At 38.5% G+C, this 18253-nt stretch overlaps 2 protein-coding genes across 2 annotated transcripts; both read left to right on the top strand.

Annotated features, from left to right (window-relative positions):
• Nucleotides 1-3156: 3156 nt before the first annotated feature.
• On the top strand, nt 3157-5657 carry LOC117241223 (unconventional myosin-XVIIIa-like). The gene is made up of 4 exons (XM_033507188.1): nt 3157-3179; nt 3504-3778; nt 3941-4921; nt 5116-5657. Exons 1-4 carry the CDS (start codon nt 3157-3159, stop codon nt 5655-5657), a joined length of 1821 nt encoding a protein of 606 aa, XP_033363079.1.
• An 8311-nt stretch (nt 5658-13968) lies between these two features.
• Nucleotides 13969-14457, top strand: LOC117241222. The gene has a single exon (XM_033507187.1). It carries the CDS (start codon nt 13969-13971, stop codon nt 14455-14457), a length of 489 nt encoding a protein of 162 aa, XP_033363078.1.
• Nucleotides 14458-18253: the final 3796 nt, after the last annotated feature.

Raw genomic sequence — 18253 nt, 5'->3', positions numbered from 1 at the left:
TTTACACATGGGGAATATTTATTTTCGTATGAAATATTTTTGCTTCTGAATTCTCATTATAAATGTACGTCCATTTCCTACGTTAAAGTACGTCTCTGCTTTGAAAACCTTCATTTAAATATAACGGTTAACAGAATATTATTAGAGAAATATTAAAACGAGACGCTAAAAGAACATTTTAATAAAGTACAAATGATTATTTGTTCCTTGTTAAATTGCACTGCTGTAACTCTAATTTTATTAAATTCAAAATGAATCATTTATAATATAAATTTTATTAATATATTATTAATATAAAATTAATTATATATTATTAATATATTATTAATATAATCTAATTATTAATATAAAATTTTATTCCGCAAAAATCATAAAGTTGAAAGTTAGGAACGAATAACAAATGAATAACCTAGTTTCATTAAAAGGCACGTGGTTAAGGTACGCCAATCCGCGTAATAACTTTGACACTCCAATTATTATAAAATATGTATCCTTAAGGGATTTTTTGCGCGAATGCAAAATACTTTTCATACGTGCAACTGAATAAATGGGGCGTGATTTTCAATATTTCTTTTTGTAGAATTTATAACAAAGTAACTTTTTCACAAATGTTTTCGCTAACATTTTTACAACGTAAATGTCTTCTTTTGTAATTAATAATTTCAACATTTCTCTGAACAGTTTCGTTGCGATAAAAAAATATACAAAGATTATGACGTGCTTGTTTAAAAATATTTATACGGAACAAGACTTTGAATTTGTCAGACCAATCGTTCTAACGAACGAATAAATTAAACGACTCGTAACAAAAAATTATTCCTGTCCATGTTTCTCTTTGTAAAAGTAATTCAAGGCAAGTTAGATGAATCGCTGTGTACCCTATTCGCGTAGCATGTGCTTTAACGACCAACGTGCAAGCGTTAACGGTGTGCTTTAGTTTCTCTCTGGTTGTGTTAAGTGTTTAAGTAATGAGCATATACTCACTACGGATGGTTTGCATGAGATCACCTGGCACCACTTCGACTTCGAATGATAGCAGATGCAGAGACTGCAAACCGCAGGTCCCGGCACAAGCATAAGACCATGTCGAATGGTTTCTCCTTGAAAGTCAGTACAGTTGTCGTCTATAGCATCTGAAAACGATTCTCAGCTTGAATATCTTTGCCATTCGACGGTCGTACGCGCAGTTACGTTAACCGTTTCAACGCCACTCAGCGTGATCATGCTGTACGCGTAGTGTGGTGAACTGTGTCGCGATGTTTAGTTACGATTGTCAATTCACAACGCGCTCGGTTCCGAACGTAGCTTGTCGCTAGTCATATCAGAGTTTCCTCTCGTAATTACTTTTCTTTCAAATAATCGTAAACCAAATAAAGAAAAAACTAATGTATAAATTACCTCTTGAATTGGAAAACCAATTACAGAACGTCACACAAACAAAAGGTAAAGCACGAATATTTGGCAACCTTTTGACTCTTTAGTGTAACGTTTCTGATATAGCTGATGAAGTGAAGCGTGAACGCGTTGAACGGTATGTTTCGACAATCCGATACGGATTTTTAAAACATCCCTGATACTGAAACGGCTAATAGCGTTACGAAAACGATCGTGTCAGGAAATTTTTGTTCGGATCCGCAACGGATCCGCATGGCGGCTGCCACAATGCTTCTACGTAGCATTGATGCTTCATCGATGAAGCACGATTGAAATTGGATATTCGATTTCTTACTGGGGAGAGAGTTTTCATATCGTGTTTACTGTTTCACTTCGCAAGTGTGCTTTACAGTATACGTTAGAACTTGAAATCGAGCTATTTCAGTTAAAGTCGCTTGAAGCTTGCAATGACGTTTAAAGGATATAAGAATAATAGAAGGCTAAAATTCAAAAGTGTATATACGTACATATACATTTTAATAAAAATAGCAGATAATCTCAAGTAAAAAAAGTAGATTCGCGCTAGTAAAATAGTTTCAAAATACTTGTGAAAAGTCAAACGACTTGACTAATTAAAAATGGATGTAAGAGCTTAAAGGACAAAGGCGTATAAGAGTATCAATTAAGTAACAAATTCACAGTGACAAAGAGGTTTCCAGTCGATCGAATTCAAATAAATCGGCTAATTTGAACGAAACTTTAGATGCACGAGAAGCGACACTCGTCCTCAAGGACTACGAAAGTTCTACTGGGATGAATGAAAACTTTTGTCTGACCCGGTGTGTATACACAAGATGCGCGAATCTCGAGTACAGCTTGCATTAATTAAAGTAATTGGTTGGTTTGATCAAATTAATCGGTTTAAGCAAATCACTTTGAGTCCAATTACCGGATGTCATCGATGCTACGTTGAAATGGCGAACACCATCCAAGTAATTGATGTCCTCTGTAATTATTTGTTAATCATGCGCGGAATCAGAACGATTCGACCTCGTTCCAAAGCAAATCGTTACTAGAGTAGAGACGGGAATTAATAATTCGTGTCAATTGTTCGATCGTGTTCACAAATTCAAATGCGGTTGAGTGGCGGAAACCATTTATAACACGTCCCATACAGCGTAGATCGCACACACGTCTTAGGATGTATTTTTGGTACTTATATATACTCTATATATATTCTTACTCTATATATACTGTAATATCGTAGAACGACGAACGATTGTCGGGTGAAGAGTATTTGACGCTGGAGGAGCTGAGGAGTAAGCTCGCACAGATGAATCCGCCTATATCCGGTGCGAGATCTGTGCTGGTTGCCAGGTCGAACAGAGCGTGCAAACCTGGTCGATCTACTCCTAAGGGTTCGAAGCGCGGCGAAGATCAGAGCTAATTGAGTCGTCGAAGAGTAGAGTCGTGAGAATTGATAGAGTTGTTAGAGAGAGAGTGTGTGTGTGTTAGATTCGTTGTGACGAGAGTGATCAAATAACTGTAAAGTTATTTGATATAGATATGAGTATTGCATTTAGTTTCCGTTAAATATCGTTCTCTGTCCAATTTATATTTGTATATTCAATTTAATATTAATAAATTGTAAGTAATCGAAAAAAAATTTCTATCCTTATTTTCCGATATTACAAGTGGGGGCTCAGCCGGGGTTGAATAGGACAGAAAACGACACGATTTAACGGAGCTATTTGTGCGGGAGGAGAAAAAGAATAGAATAAAATGGCGAACGTTGAAGATGTTGTGTAAAATTAAGGTAAAAATAAGGAACTTGTTAATTTCCGAAAAGGAGATTAAGTTCTCTCAATTTATACAATTTTTTCGGTTCGCGATGATACACTTTCGATGCTTGGATTAGTTAAGAATTTTTTTATTAGACTGACTGGATGATTTTGAAGGGAGCATTTATATTCTTCCATTCGTTGGAGTGGGAGAAGGTTTTGTTTATACTTAGCGTAAAATTCGGAGAACGGCTGGAGTGATCGAATGCCACTCAGGCGGCTGAGAACGGTGCTGACCGGACGGTCACACGCGATAAGGCGTTCGGAATTTCGGTTTGTTATATACAGTTGCTCGAATTTCGTCTGTGACAAAGACCTCGAGAAGCTGAGGACGAAAGAGCTGAGAGCGCGTCTCGCTAGCTTGGGGTTGAACGTAACGGGAAGAAAACCCGAACTACGCGCGCGGCTACAGGCGGCCCTAGAAGGAGACGATGTATCGTCGGAAGAAGAGAGCTCCGACGAAAGTGAAGGCGAGGACGACAAACAAGGCGCGCGAGAATACAGGAGAGGCACGCGAGCGGTTAATCAGGACCGCGATGAGTATCACCAGAAGGTATGCGTCGGTTCGATGTTGAGTCTTAAAGACGTGGAAGACTCATTAGAGAAATTCAGCGGGGATGATCTGCTGAGTGTAAATCAGTGGGTGAAAGACTTCGAGGAAATGGCAGAAGTGTGTGGTTGGTCAGACGCCCACATGGTGACCTATGCTAAGAAATTACTCGCAGGCTCCGCTCAGGCCTTCGTACGACAAGAGCGATGCGCGAAGTCCTGGGCAAAGCTAAAGAGAGCGTTGAGGAATGAATTTGAAAATGTAGTAAGTGCCCAGCAACATGAGGATGATCTTGAGCAACTGGTTGGATTTAAGAAGCAATTGGAGAAGAAATTAGCTGATGCTTACGAAGAGGTCGAGGAACAACGTCAGGTTGTTGGACAATGGAAACGACGCGTGCAAAGTCTGAATGGCGAGATGCACGACTTGAGACTACTGTTGGAAGAACAAACAGCTAGGAATAATCTTCTGAAAAAGAAACAGCGCAAATTTGATTCAGAAACTCAGAATCTAATGACCGATCTGCGGCAAGAGAAAGCGCAACGTAAAAGATTAGCTAGAGAAAAAGAAATCGCGATCGCGGAGAAGTTTACCATAGAACAGAACCTTAGTGACGCAAGATTGGAAATCGAATTGAAGGAAGAAAGATTGCGGACATTGGGCCAAGAGCTTGAGGAGTTAACATTTGGAAGCAAAACGGAGGAGGAAGTAGCACAGCTGAAGAACCAGTTAGAAGATGCAGAATGCGCTAGAGCAGTTGCAGTTAAAGCGAAACAGGCACTGGAGCAAGAACTGAATGAGACGCGGGCTTCGTTGCAGGAAGCACTGCGGCAACGTTCCGAAGCAGAAGATCGTGTTAATGTAGCTAGTCGCGAACGAACTGAGCTACTGTCGCAATTGGAAGAAAATAAAGAAGAGTTGGCAGAAGTTTTGAAGAAGTATCGGGCAGCTGTGCAGCAAGTGTCGGAGGAACGGAGAATAGTGGCAAGATACGTGGTGATTGGTAAAGTGGACCACGAGATGGTGTCCTCGTCGGATTCTTGCGGCCAGCAGGAGGACTTAGCGAACATCACGAGGAGGAAGAATCTGGCTAAACAACAGCAACAGGATGTTGTTGACGATATTTGCAAATTTACTGAGAAGGATAGCGTTGCGGGTGCGAGGGTTGTTTCAAGTTTTCGGATAGACTCGAAGAGAGTCAATGCAAGGCGAACGAAAAGACAAGGGAAGTCGCACGTACGGAATCCCTCCAATAATATCGATACGAAGATTCGATATACAGAGGATGTGGATGACGAGGACGACGATGGGATTGTCGAGGACACGATGAACGTGAAACCTTCGAAAAAGAAGAGATCATAGTCTCGGTAGATGGTAAGTTGTTAGCGTCTTCCATGTACGAACCGAGCCTACGAAAACGTCACGATGCTGCCACGACGATCAAAGACCCTGACAAGAGTGAAATGGGTAAACAAACAGCGGAGAGGAAGATAGAGGAAGAGCGAAGGAGGAGCAGTAGCATCGAGGACGAACAGGCCGTGGTGTTCCAAGAGGAACGAGATCAGTTGCGTACAGACGCAAAGAGACGGATCGAAGAGATCCAAGCCCGAGACAAGTGGACGTATAACAAGAGACGCAAGAAGGCGACAGCATACAGGACGGGAGATCTAGTGGCGATCGAGAGGATGCAGAAGGGTCCCGGGCTAAAGCTGCATCCGAAGTTTCTTGGACCGTATCGGGTGATAAAAGTCCTGCGAAATGACCGATACATAGTGCAGCGAGAGGGGGAGCACGAAGGGCCACGTACAACTTCCACGGCAGCCGATCACATGAAGTGGTGGAATGCTGACGATAGTGATGTAAGTACGAGCAGCGATGATGAGCACATCTGAGGGCAGATGTGATTGTCAGGAAAGGCCGAATGTAATATCGTAGAATAGCTTTGATTGGAGATCGGCTGAAATTAGAAAACACCGTGTACGTCGTCTTTCGTGGTTTGTTTACATCCAAGAGCGCCTAGTAACAGCGACGCGAGAAAGGATAAGCAGCGTCAAAACAGAGGTACGGTTTCATATTTCAAGGAGTGGCAATCGAGAGGCCAGAGTATGTGAGCCGAAAAGTGTGTATGTGTGTGAGAGGACGAGAGCAAGAGCGAGCACGACCGGGCAGGAGTGTATTGGCGAAGATCAGAGCTAATTGAGTCGTCGAAGAGTAGAGTCGTGAGAATTGATAGAGTTGTTAGAGAGAGAGAGTGTGTGTGTGTGTTAGATTCGTTGTGACGAGAGTGATCAAATAACTGTAAAGTTATTTGATATAGATACGAGTATTGCATTTAGTTTCCGTTAAATATCGTTCTCTGTCCAATTTATATTTGTATATTCAATTTAATATTAATAAATTGCAAGTAATCGAAAAAAAATTTCTATCCTTATTTTCCGATATTACATATACTTATATGTACTCTATATATATTCTCTATCTTAGATATACCATAAAATATTTCGTGAAATCGCGTATTCGTGTCTAATGTCAGGGATTCTCTTTCCATAAGTCTGCGTTTTCTATATTATCTTTCTTCCTTATCAGTAGGCATTCTCACAATTTGTGATTAATACTGCTCGTACAGGAATGTTAGGTTTTTGACGTTGTAAAATTTCACGTGAAATAATAATGCCTATATATTGACTAATTTATCAATTAATTAAATCCGTGTATATCAAGTTTTCTATAATTTAGTATTTTCGTGTAACTACAGAAATTTGATGCAATATAAAATTTGATTAAAACAGCGATTCATTAGGAAACGAGAATAATGATGCAAATATTTTTTGTAGTCATTATATAGGATTTCGATCGCATAATTCATCAGTATCAACTTACCAGTCTTTAATGGAAGAACAGATAGAAGGGCAGGCGGTACACAGACCGCAATCATGATCATTTTCATGTAGACTGTCAGACTGCCGTACATCTTCGTTAGTCGTCAAAAATGGCGATGAGAAGCGTAAAAGAAGTGCACTAGCCAGAAGTATCTGCGACAGAAATCAGAATACACTCGTTTTCGCATGGTTGGATCAATTTCGCGTGGGACTAACCTGATTGAACCTAACGCGGGATAATTGTGTTAAGGGAAGTGATACATTTACACTGTACATGAGAGTGTGTGTGTAAGGGCCAAAGGGCGTCAAGGTCTTAGTGGAGACAAAAGACTGTTGCCAGATGTTAGAAGAATCTAGGATAGTCGGTTGGCGACAAGCGTGCGTGCAAGACGTTCTTCAGAGTGTAATATAGATGTATAACTGTTGCGGGGGAAATATAGTCAATTATTTGTATTCCCAAATCCTCGAATTTCCTTAACGTGGTAGCAGAGCGTGGTTACTAGTTTTGCAAGATATTTAGTGCGTGGTTACGATCTTGCGAGTGAGTTTTCAGTAAAGAAAAAAAAACTTTCAGAGGAACAAAATATACTTCGAGCACGTAGGAACGCTTGAGTAAGAAAAGAAAAAAAAGAAGAATCAATTAAAATGGAGAGATCGGAAATCATGATACCTATATTCGATGGTGAGGATCATGGAATGTGGAAGCAAAGAATCACGATGTTTCTCAAATATAAGGAATGCGAGGTTGTTACAACTAGAATGAAGAACGAAAGAGACGATGAAGACTGGGACAAAAAGGATTTGAAGGCGATAAATATAATTTATAGTGCAATATCCAACAGACAATTGGAGTATGTTAGGGAAGGAAAAACGGCGTATGATATAATAAAAAGGTTCGATGAAATGTACTTGAAAGAGTCGACGGCACTGCAGATCGTATGCAGAAGGAGATTGGAAAACATAAGACCGGAGAACTACAGTGATTCAGCATCATTCTTTAACGATTTCGAAAAATTAATAAATGAATTAAAAAGTGCGGGCGCACAGGTAAGTGAGAGGGAAAAGCTGAATTACATGCTGAATACGTTACCCGAAGAATACAGCTACATAGCGGACATAATAGACGCATTGAAAGAAGAGAATCAAACGGTAGCGTATGTGAAAAATAAAATAGAAATAGCAGAGAAGAAAAATAAATCCAATCGAGGAGAAAGGCAAACCAACGCCTTTTCTGCAAAAAAGGAAGGATGCTTCAGATGTGGAAGATTAGGACACTTTGCGAGAGAGTGTCAAAATGGCGTCCAAGCGGAAAGCAGTAACGGCTATTGGCATGGGCCAACACGTGGTCGAAACAGAGGAAGAGAGAACAAAGGCAATACGAGCAGAGGACGTGGAAACTTTCATCGTCAATCAAGAACCGGCACGGGCGAGAATGGAAACTCAAGAGCAGGCATATGGACAGCAACGGCGCACGCAGCAAACAGCAGTGAGACGAATGAAATAAGTAAGAACGAAATAGTGTGGCTATTAAATAGCGGTTGTACCGATCACATAATTAATAATATAAATTATTTCGATAAATCTATCGCCCTAAAAGAACCGGTAAATATATATTTAGGCGATAATAGACCGATAAAAGCGACAAAAGTTGGGAATGTTATAAGTTATTTTGAAGCATTCGGAAAACAAAATAAAATAAATATGAGGAAAGTATTTTACGCGAAAGAAATGTCCGCAAAATTGATTAGTTTAGGTAAACTAACAGACAATAAGAATACGGTTATTTCCAAAGGAAATATTGCGAAAGTAATAGATGAGGATAATATACTTACAGCTGTAGCGTTCAGAGAGAATGGGACATATAGAATAAAAAGTATATTGAAAGGGAAGAAGCACTTAGTAAACAGCGCCGAACGTAGTGGTATGAGTAAAAAGGAAAGATGGCATAGGATGCTAGGACACGTAAATTTTAAATATTTAGAGATTTTGGGCAAAGAGCAGCTAGTGACTGGCATACCGAATGAATTTGAAAAGGAACTTTTGAAATGTAGGGTGTGTATAGAAAGCAAAATGCATAACTTACCTTTCAAAAATAATCGAACTAAGGCTAAGGAAATAATGGAAATTATTCATACGGACGTATGTGGTCCGTTTAAGACTACCGGATTCAATGGAGAAAAATATTTCATTTCATTTATCGATGATTATAGTAAAATAGCTAGGATCTATTGTATAAAATCCAAAGATGAGGTCTTTGATTCTTTCGTACAGTTCGTAAATGAAGCCGAAAATTTAACGGGCAAGAGGTTAAAAATATTAAGATGCGATAATGGTAAAGAATATTTAAATAATCGAATTTATAAATTTGCTAGGGATAAAGGTATAAGAATAAATAACTGCCCAACATACGTACATGAATTAAACGGGACAGCGGAAAGGTATAATAGAACAGTGATGGACATGGCGCGTTGCTTGTTAGCGGAAGCGAAAGTACATAAAAGGTACTGGCCGGAAATAGTTTGAAACACCAGCTCAGATAAATGACCCTCTAACTTACCTTTGTCCTCATTGACGTCAGTGATTTTAAAGCTAGTTATAAGGTGCACTTCTCAGCCAGCGTCCACGGCAGTCAATATTATTTAACGGGTCTTGACGCGATGTAAAAAGGGAAAAAGGAGGAAAGAAGGAACAGGGAAGCAAAGAGGGAAAACGAATTTTTCATTTTCTCGAAACTGGATCAAGTTTCAGGCTGCTCGCCAAAGAGTCTGTAGCTAACGAGACAAGATTAGACAAACCACGCTTTAAAATTCCCACAGAACTATAATAATCCTCGAAATCAATACGATTCGTCGATCCATCGCCTGATTAAAAAATGAGATAGGATGAAGCTCACTAGTCGGCCTTTGAACTTTCAATAGTGATTCTTTGTAAATGCTTGAAATTGACGCTTGGATTCTTTCCAGATTAACTAGCTTTGCCCCTCCCTCCCTTTATCTATTTTCTTAGATCGACTTAGACTGCCACAACATATTATCTTTCTTCTATTCTTTTCTTTTCTTTTCTTTTCTTTTGATCTTTTAAAGCCCTAAATCGTTGGCTATTTTGTATACTATATATTTTGTACACTCAATTACTCTGTAAGTCATAAGTACATATGTTTTACAACGTTATTTGTCATATTTCAGTTAAACCCCAGAAAAGCCAGAAATATATTTGCAACGTGTTTTAACGCGTCCCTGGCAAAGATCTCAAAAACGAGTTGCGACACAATTTAAAGCGACAAATAGCACCACGTGTCTCGTTGTGGTAACACACGGTTCGCCAGCTTTTTAAAAGCGCTCTCCGTTTGCTTTTTCCTCTCTTCCCTGTCTCTTCGTTTTTCCTTAACGAGCAAAACCATTTTCGCGAGGACGAGAGTACGGAAATGACGTACTGGCAATTTTGTTTTGTGATAATACAAGCAGCTTGGTTTCAGTGAATTAAACTTGGCCCCAAGCTTCTACTTATCCCTACCTTCCTTTCCTTTATTTTCCCTTCTATATCGGTTTTGCGGTTTTCCGCATTTCCATCACAATAAACCATGTTTTTTCTCGATTTTACATGTTAGCCAATGATTCACGGCAAAAGCGTCGACTGTAAAAATATTTGTAGTTGCAATAGCAACAAGTATGTTTTCTCAAATAGAAAATATTGGGAGCGTACACGCTGGCAAAACAATTCATGAATAGCTCGTCCTCTGCTTGTTATTTGTTTCGATACTGTTAGCAAACAAATTCATGAAACATACTGGTATAGCGTAAAATGAACATGAAAGTTTTGCGTACACTTGAGAGCTGAACTTTGGCTGTTATACGTATATTATATATATACGCACACAGTTATGTATATGTATATATATGTCGGAGATGAAAGAACACCGGAGCCTTTGGAATTTTGGATAATCCCGCAACATTGTAACCTAGAGTCTACTATAGCTGTAATTGACCAATTGTAGTTATTCAACCCGATTGTAATTATTCGAGAATTGTGATAATGAGCTTGGGCTCGAGGCGACAGTCAGTCGCCGAACGTAGCCGCGGTCACGGGATGAACGCTTTGCCTAACAAAGGTATGGAGTAATTCTATAGCTCTCCTTAAAAGAAATATTCATGGCGACACGCGACAGTAAACGTTCCAACGGTTTCTGTCCCGTGGCTCGCCACACGCAGACCCTATTCTTCGAGCAAGATGATTGCCAGATGTCAATTGCGTCTCCGGAGTAGATGTTCAGCTAGCCTGAGGGCCCGTCATAAATCTTAGAATTTAGTTGACTAAAGTCCTTCAAACAAACAGTCTTTGTCCCAGCTACGGGAAGATAGGAGAGACCCATTTTTCAACGAACGGCGTCTCCCACTAGCAACTTTCCCTCGAGGGCGGCTAGCATCTTTTTCTAACCACCGATATGGAGATTGACCAATTAGCAGCAACGCCAAATTCCCTCACCTTCTGAACGAAGGTTACCCTCGACGAATCCGATGATCTTGTGCCTTCAGACACACCCCATCATAGTTTTCCTCTGCAGCATCATCGCGACGGAGAGTCATTCTCTCGTGAGGTCGTATTAGCGAGTCTCGTAGAGTCTGTACGCTCGGTGGATATTCCACGTTTTCGCAAAGAGTCCGACTTAGATTTTTGTGAGCACGTACATCTATCTTCCCGTTGTCCGCGGATTCGTTATTGACCCTAAGACCAACATCACTAGTATCGCGAGTGTCCAACCGCCGCGATTGATTGCGAAGTCGGTAGCATCCATACTCGTATTAACAGACCGTACCTTCGTTATAACACGACGATGGCCGATTTCAATGAAGATTCATCAAATGCCCACAATGCCCTTATTCCTGACCCTTCTCCGACATATATAAATCTTATAAGATTATCAAGGTATTAAGCTAACCAGAGGAGGACATCCAACCAACACCATCGATTGCACTCAGCTTCTACCATGCAGTCAGAACCCACGCAATCTCCCGATCGCATACAACAAGACGATCTGAACTTTGAGGACAGGATATTACAGCGTATTGAAGAAAACCATACGCTAATCACCCGGATTATTGCCGCGGAGGAGGATGTCAGCAATAATACCGTATAGACCATATTAAAGAGAAAGAACGTGCAACCACATATAGTTCGCAAACGGTACAAACGGTAGAATCGAGAGCGGAAGAATGAAAGACATGGCGTGTCTTACAGAAAATAGAATCTTACTAAACCAAGGGCGACTTCAACAGTACCACTAAGGTACTTTGCCATAGACCTCGGTCTCATTGAACGAGCAATGGAAACGATATCTTCAACAGATAAATTTCCTGTTGAAAATAACAACGTGAGTTCGTGCTCGCCATCCATATGCAGATGCGTTAGTTATAATGAATAATAACTAGAAGATAATCTTAGTTACAATCGATAGATTTAACACTAAACCTACCGACATTTCGTGTTACCTATTCCTACCAGGCGCGGTTAAAATGACCGCTGATTTAAAAAGTAATTGTTTTTATAATTTAACTTAAATAATGGTTAATTTATAACCGAATGTATATAAAATGATGATCTGTCAGAAAATATCGTCCAAATTCACTTTTATTTAATTTCAATTATAGACTTAAATAAAATTACATTTTAATTTATATAGAGATATCTTATTCAACTCCGCTGCATTTTTTACAAATTATCTTATTATCAAATGTACATTTGCCGCATACATATTTCCCGCATGTTGAACAGATTTTCAAATCTGTAGTTTTGTAAACTTTACAATTTCTTACTTAACAAGTTTTTCGTGATAATGTATCTGAACTTGTTGATAGTTTTATAGCATGATTTTCTTCCCACGATTCTGTATACTCAACCGCGAGTTCCGTAGCTAATTGGAATAAAAATTCCTGTCTTGAAATATTTTCACCTCGTATTTAGTGGACACCGGTGCTGACACTTGTGTTTATCCACGCAGTAAGATCCGCGGACACACGAACAAAACCGACTACGAACTGTTCGCGGCCAACGGAACGCGGATCGCGACATACGGTACCGTTACAGTTCCCCTCAATTTATCGCTACGCCGAGCTTCCAAATGGCCGATGTAGTGGCCGATGTGCAAGACCCTTGCAACAAAGGGCTCCTCGACACAACAACCCGACTATCGACGAAAGGACTCGCCGCCACGGCTGACGTGGCATCGATAAAAACAATCACCGAAGATTAAGATTAAAATCATTGATTATCTCTTAAGCGGTCTAATAAATTCGGTGTGCTAGAAGATTTATCGAGTTCTCCAGTTTGTAGTATATCTTTGGAAAGAATTATAATTTCGTTATTTATATACACATATCTAATCGCAAGATCTCAATTCAGCTACCAGATTTTCATAAGACGAGGTCATTGAATAAACGAGAACGCTTCAACGTTACATTTATGAGATTAAATAGCTTTTGTTTTTTGCTATCTTGGACACAAACAATGATTTTAACATCGATTTCTGCTTTTCGAAGTTACGTTGAAACAAGATTTACAATTTTACAAAGCTTCTCCCTAAAGCATCATGTTCATTGAAACCCAAAATTATTAATTATCGGTACGAATTTTTCGCATTAATGCTACCTAAACAAAATCATAAAGCTTACTTAGCAACTTCACAACTTCTCCTACGTTTTGCTATATCAACGACAGGGATGAAAGGAACTCCCGTACAATCAAATCTTCTTTTATACTGTATTTTTCCTAAACATTTATTGACATGATATAAGTCATATGCAATGCCTTTAACACTGTTGCCTTTTTTTAAAGCATGATATATCGCTTTTTTTACCTTTTATCTTTCAAGATGCAAAGAAAGGTTTAAGATACGCTTTATTCAGAACGAAACGTACACTTATATAGTTACAAAACGGCTGATGACTATATCATCAACAGAATACAGATTAGGTTGTATTAGGTTATCCAAAAAGTTTCTATTATGTCTGATCTACTTTGTTCTACAGTTATTTCTACATATCCTCTTATTCTATTTTTTATTCTACAGTTAGAACAAAATGGATCATACATAATACAATAAAATTTCCTTACAATATTATATATATTTCCTTATATTATTTCTATATTATTTCCTTATAATAATTCTAACTTTAATATTTTGTTGCATATTCATTTGCATGTAAAGGGACTTCTAAGAGTTTTGATATAGATTCGATTAATTTTGTTTGCAATGAATCTTGTGTTTTGTCCGTTAGAAAAGACCGACTTTTACAAATATTTTGGATGCTTCGTGTAAATGATATAACAAATGAAGCACAAAAGCACAAAAACTAAATTTATGTTCATTGCGGATACCAATATTGGTTACATACAAACCATTTTGCCATGTTATGGCATTTTCACGACTGAGAAATTAGTCAGACCTAATCTCCCAATAAGTACAAGAATAGTTTTACAGTTGTGCCAAAACTTATCACAATCAAACCCTGAAGCTGCAGGATACCATATTTATACCGACCATTATTTTATTTGTATTCCCTTGGCTGATGCATTATTAAGCACGAAATGTCACATAACTGGACCTATTCAAACTAATGGAAAATTTATTCCGAATAATATCAAAAATCGAAAAATTGCGGAAAATGATATCGTTGCCTACAGACGCAGACATATTACTACTGGCTTGGAGAGACAAACGAATCAATGTTGTAGCACTTGTACTACCACAACTATGAAAAACATCACTAAAAGTACACGAAGAGAAGGAACCAATATAGTGAAGCCAAATGTCGGATAAATTACAATAAATATGAGGTGGTTTAATATGCAAGTGCTCAAGAAATGCTCTAGATATTCAGCAATATAGTTTATTTAATAACCAACAGTCTACAATCAACGCTCCATGTTTTTCCACTATGTTTGCTTCGCTGTTACACTGGACCCTTCGTACTTCGCTGTTCAAGACCTAATGAATCTTTGGACAGATTCTTTTCTTTTCTTCCCCTTCGATATCCACACTACGCACGCGTTCGTTAGGTGTTCGCGACCGTTGCCACGTACGTCTTCTTCCAAATATTCGACGGAAGGACCGTAGGTATATCGATGGTACATTAGGCATGTCGGCCTTACACTTTCATGGTATAACGCTTTGTGTCGCGAAGGAGTCCGCTGTCGGAAGGAGTTCCGTCGTCGAGTGCCGCTACAAATATATAGGCGGTGTCGACAAAGCAGACCAGTATACAGCTACATACTGTTTTATACGAAAGTCCCAAAAATGGTGGCGGAAATTACTTTTTTGCGGATTGGAAAGATCAACAATAAATTCTTACTTATTATATAACGCAAACCAGGAGAAAAAGAAAAAAACAAAGTAACGCATTTGCAATTCGTACGTCGCTTGATGGGTCAATTAATTGGGCATTTTCGTGACGCCGACCCCAAGAATACTTCATTAACTTCTGGAACAGCAGAAAGACTAAACGGCCTTTTACATGTCATTCGGCGAGATGATACAGAAGGAAGTAAAGATCGTGTCGTATATTGCAATCGGAAAATCAAAGGTAGAAGAAGAGAATCGATGTACTATTATGCCACTCGTTTGGTTAAACCGGCCCTGCATACACGCAATTGCTTCGAAAAATACTACACCGTGCAAGAATATGAAAGGAGTCATAAATGTAGTATCGTGAGCTGTTTAGCGCTGTAGATGCCGCTGCTGGGTACGCTTTTTTCTCATTTTTTGTATTGTGGAAGAAAAATCGGACTCCGGTCGCTGGGATTCGAACCCGGTTTCCGAACGTTCGCAACCTATGGCGCTAACCACTGCGCTGCCGTCGTCCGACACTAGTTAGCGTCAAGTGGTGGTATTTGCTATCGAGTACCACCACAGGCCTTTTCTCCACGATACTACATAAACGTAGCAGAAGTAAATACGTTTTCCTGGATTTTGACAAAAAATTCTGTTATATTCAAATAAAGTCCTAGTTTTTATAACGCAAATGTTTTCTCACATAGGATTAACACCAATGACTAAACGGATAACAGAAGAATTAAACGAAGTGGAAGTAATACAGTGCATGAAAATACTCTTGAAATCAAGCGAAAACATGAAAAGATCAAATTCCATACCCGGATTACCTATAGAAATCATACCTATAGAAATCATCTAAAGCACAAAAGATAAAAACAAGAAAAAAGGATAGTAACATGGGGAACCAATCATCCTACAAAGAATTAGTACATTAAAATAAAAGATCAAACGCAACGTGAAAAATTACTAGCGTTGCTGGAAAAGAAAAAGAACAGCAGAGAAACAAAGAGAGTGAATACGAAATTAGGAAAGCTTTCCACAACTTCATAAGAAACTACTGGAAAAGTAGAATGGAAAACATATCCAAATAAAAACCCAAAGAACTTTCACCATCGATTAAGTGCGTCTTCCGCTCAAAAAACCACAACATAAGTGATATACTCTGACACAACCAGAACGGATACAAATAGGAACTCATGAAAGCCGACATGTACCGTCACACAATTCAACGAAGACAATAAGATAATCATTATTGATAACCATGAGAAACTAAACATACGAACATAGAGAAATAACAGTTATTGTCTGGATGGCTATAAAGTATAAGGAGAAAGCTTAGGATATTGGCAAAGACACCTGAATTTCAACTGAAATATTCAGCATATACCGAATGGGTAAAACGGTCAGGGTCTGCTTGGGGGTACGTGACTGTTGAGCCGCATGGGCACGCTCCGCGTTACATAGACGAAACCTCGTGAGTATCTCCAAATAAAGGGCCTAAAAAGGCTAATTTGAGAAGTCATAAACTAATCGTCTATACTAAGAGCACGCATTCAAACAGTCCATATACAAAATAGCCACATAAGAATATATCAAGTAACAAGCATAATCGCACAAACAACGAACAAACGGAAGCAACGCATACGCAGTTGACGAGCCAGATTTAATCCTATCTAACATTTCCACAAATTAAAATTAGTTAGAACTAACCTTCAAAAATGAGCAATAAAAAAAGATTATCGAATTTGGTAGGATAGATTTAAAAGAACCTACCTACCACATTTACACATTTTTCACACATCTACTCCTGCAGTATAATATTTAACAATTGACTAAACGCCAACTACTTCTCGATTCTGGAAAACTAGAAAGGCAGTAGCATTAAAAAAAGAAGGAAAAGCAACAGTGATCCTGCCAGCTATACCGATCAATTAGACTCTTACGCAACATTAATAAAGTATCCGAATCTATGATAAATAACACTATATACATTGAAAATAACCTAATTCCGCTCACCCAATTTGGCTTTATACTTTAACATTCATAACGTTAACATAACTTTAACATTCATAACATTAACATAACTTTAAAATTTAAACATTCAACGATACATGCAATTACAAAATTCATCATATATCTCTTGGGCAAGAGACGTGAGTGATTAGGTAGATTAGGTATTCAAAGATTTAGAGAGGGCATTGAACGCATTCTGGCTGGATTTCTTTCCTTAAGCTCGAAAAAGAGAGCTTTCCACACCGCGTAATAAAAATAATTTGGAAATTACAAATTAATATAAGCAAGAAAATGATGCTTTTGTACCGACATCCAATTTGATCTTGTTAAGGGAAACTACTATATTCGAAATTTTAAGCAAAATTGACCTTCTTTCCCTCTCTGCCGTAGCTCGTTTCGTTCTTCCATTATAACCTTTTCCAAAATTTTCAGGGTTATTATTGAAATTATTAATTACCTAGCACTCCCATTAATTCTTTTCCCAATTTTTTGGTTTGAGACATTTTTTGTGAAAAAAATCTTTTTTTTACATAAACATATAAATTTTTACACGGGACTATTCAAGTATGTCAGATTTTTCTGCATTCACTGAAAAATAGCAAAAAAGTGCATTTGATATTGTCCGAAATTTTTTTGTAAAGTTCCTATATCTACTCCGGTAATTTCTGATGTTGTATCTGGATATTCAAAAAATTTTCGGGCGATATTGCCATTATTATTCTACCCAAATCCTCATGCGAGTTTATCAATGATTCAAACAAACTGGACCCTAAATTAATCTTAAATCCTTAGCTTCTTATCTTGTCTCTTCTGTTTATTTTCCGGGTTATTCCTAATTCCTCTATTTTTAGTCTAAAGCTCCATTCGCAAACATAAGTCGCAATCTAAATGTAAAAAAATTTCATAAATTTTAATAATAATAAATGCTGAAAGACCATATTTATAATTTTGTTTCATATTTTCTCCAGTATTACCGAAATCTTTCGTATTTTTATGACGAATTATGTACATTGAGCTGGACTTGGGACTTGTTAGATCTTGAGCAACTTTCCCATCGAATATCGTTAAGTGTTGATGTCATGGTGACAGCGATCATTTCTTCCGTGTCTCCGGCCAAGTCCGGAGCATCCAGAACTCCGTATGGTTCTGTTACTACCACTCGAGCGACCGTGCTCTCCTGGATGGCTTGGTAGAGCAGGTCTTGCGCCTGTCTTGTCCAAGTTGGTCTGAAGGATGCACATTCTCTTAATTCTCTTAAGTGATTGCTCCC

Source organism: Bombus vosnesenskii, unplaced genomic scaffold (assembly GCF_011952255.1).
Source record: "Bombus vosnesenskii isolate JDL3184/JDL3185 unplaced genomic scaffold, Bvos_JDL3184-5_v1.1 scf7180000015456, whole genome shotgun sequence".
Taxonomy (NCBI): domain Eukaryota; kingdom Metazoa; phylum Arthropoda; class Insecta; order Hymenoptera; family Apidae; genus Bombus; species Bombus vosnesenskii.
The sequence above is the reverse complement of the archived record's forward strand: the minus strand, read 5'-3'. Positions and strand labels throughout refer to the sequence as shown.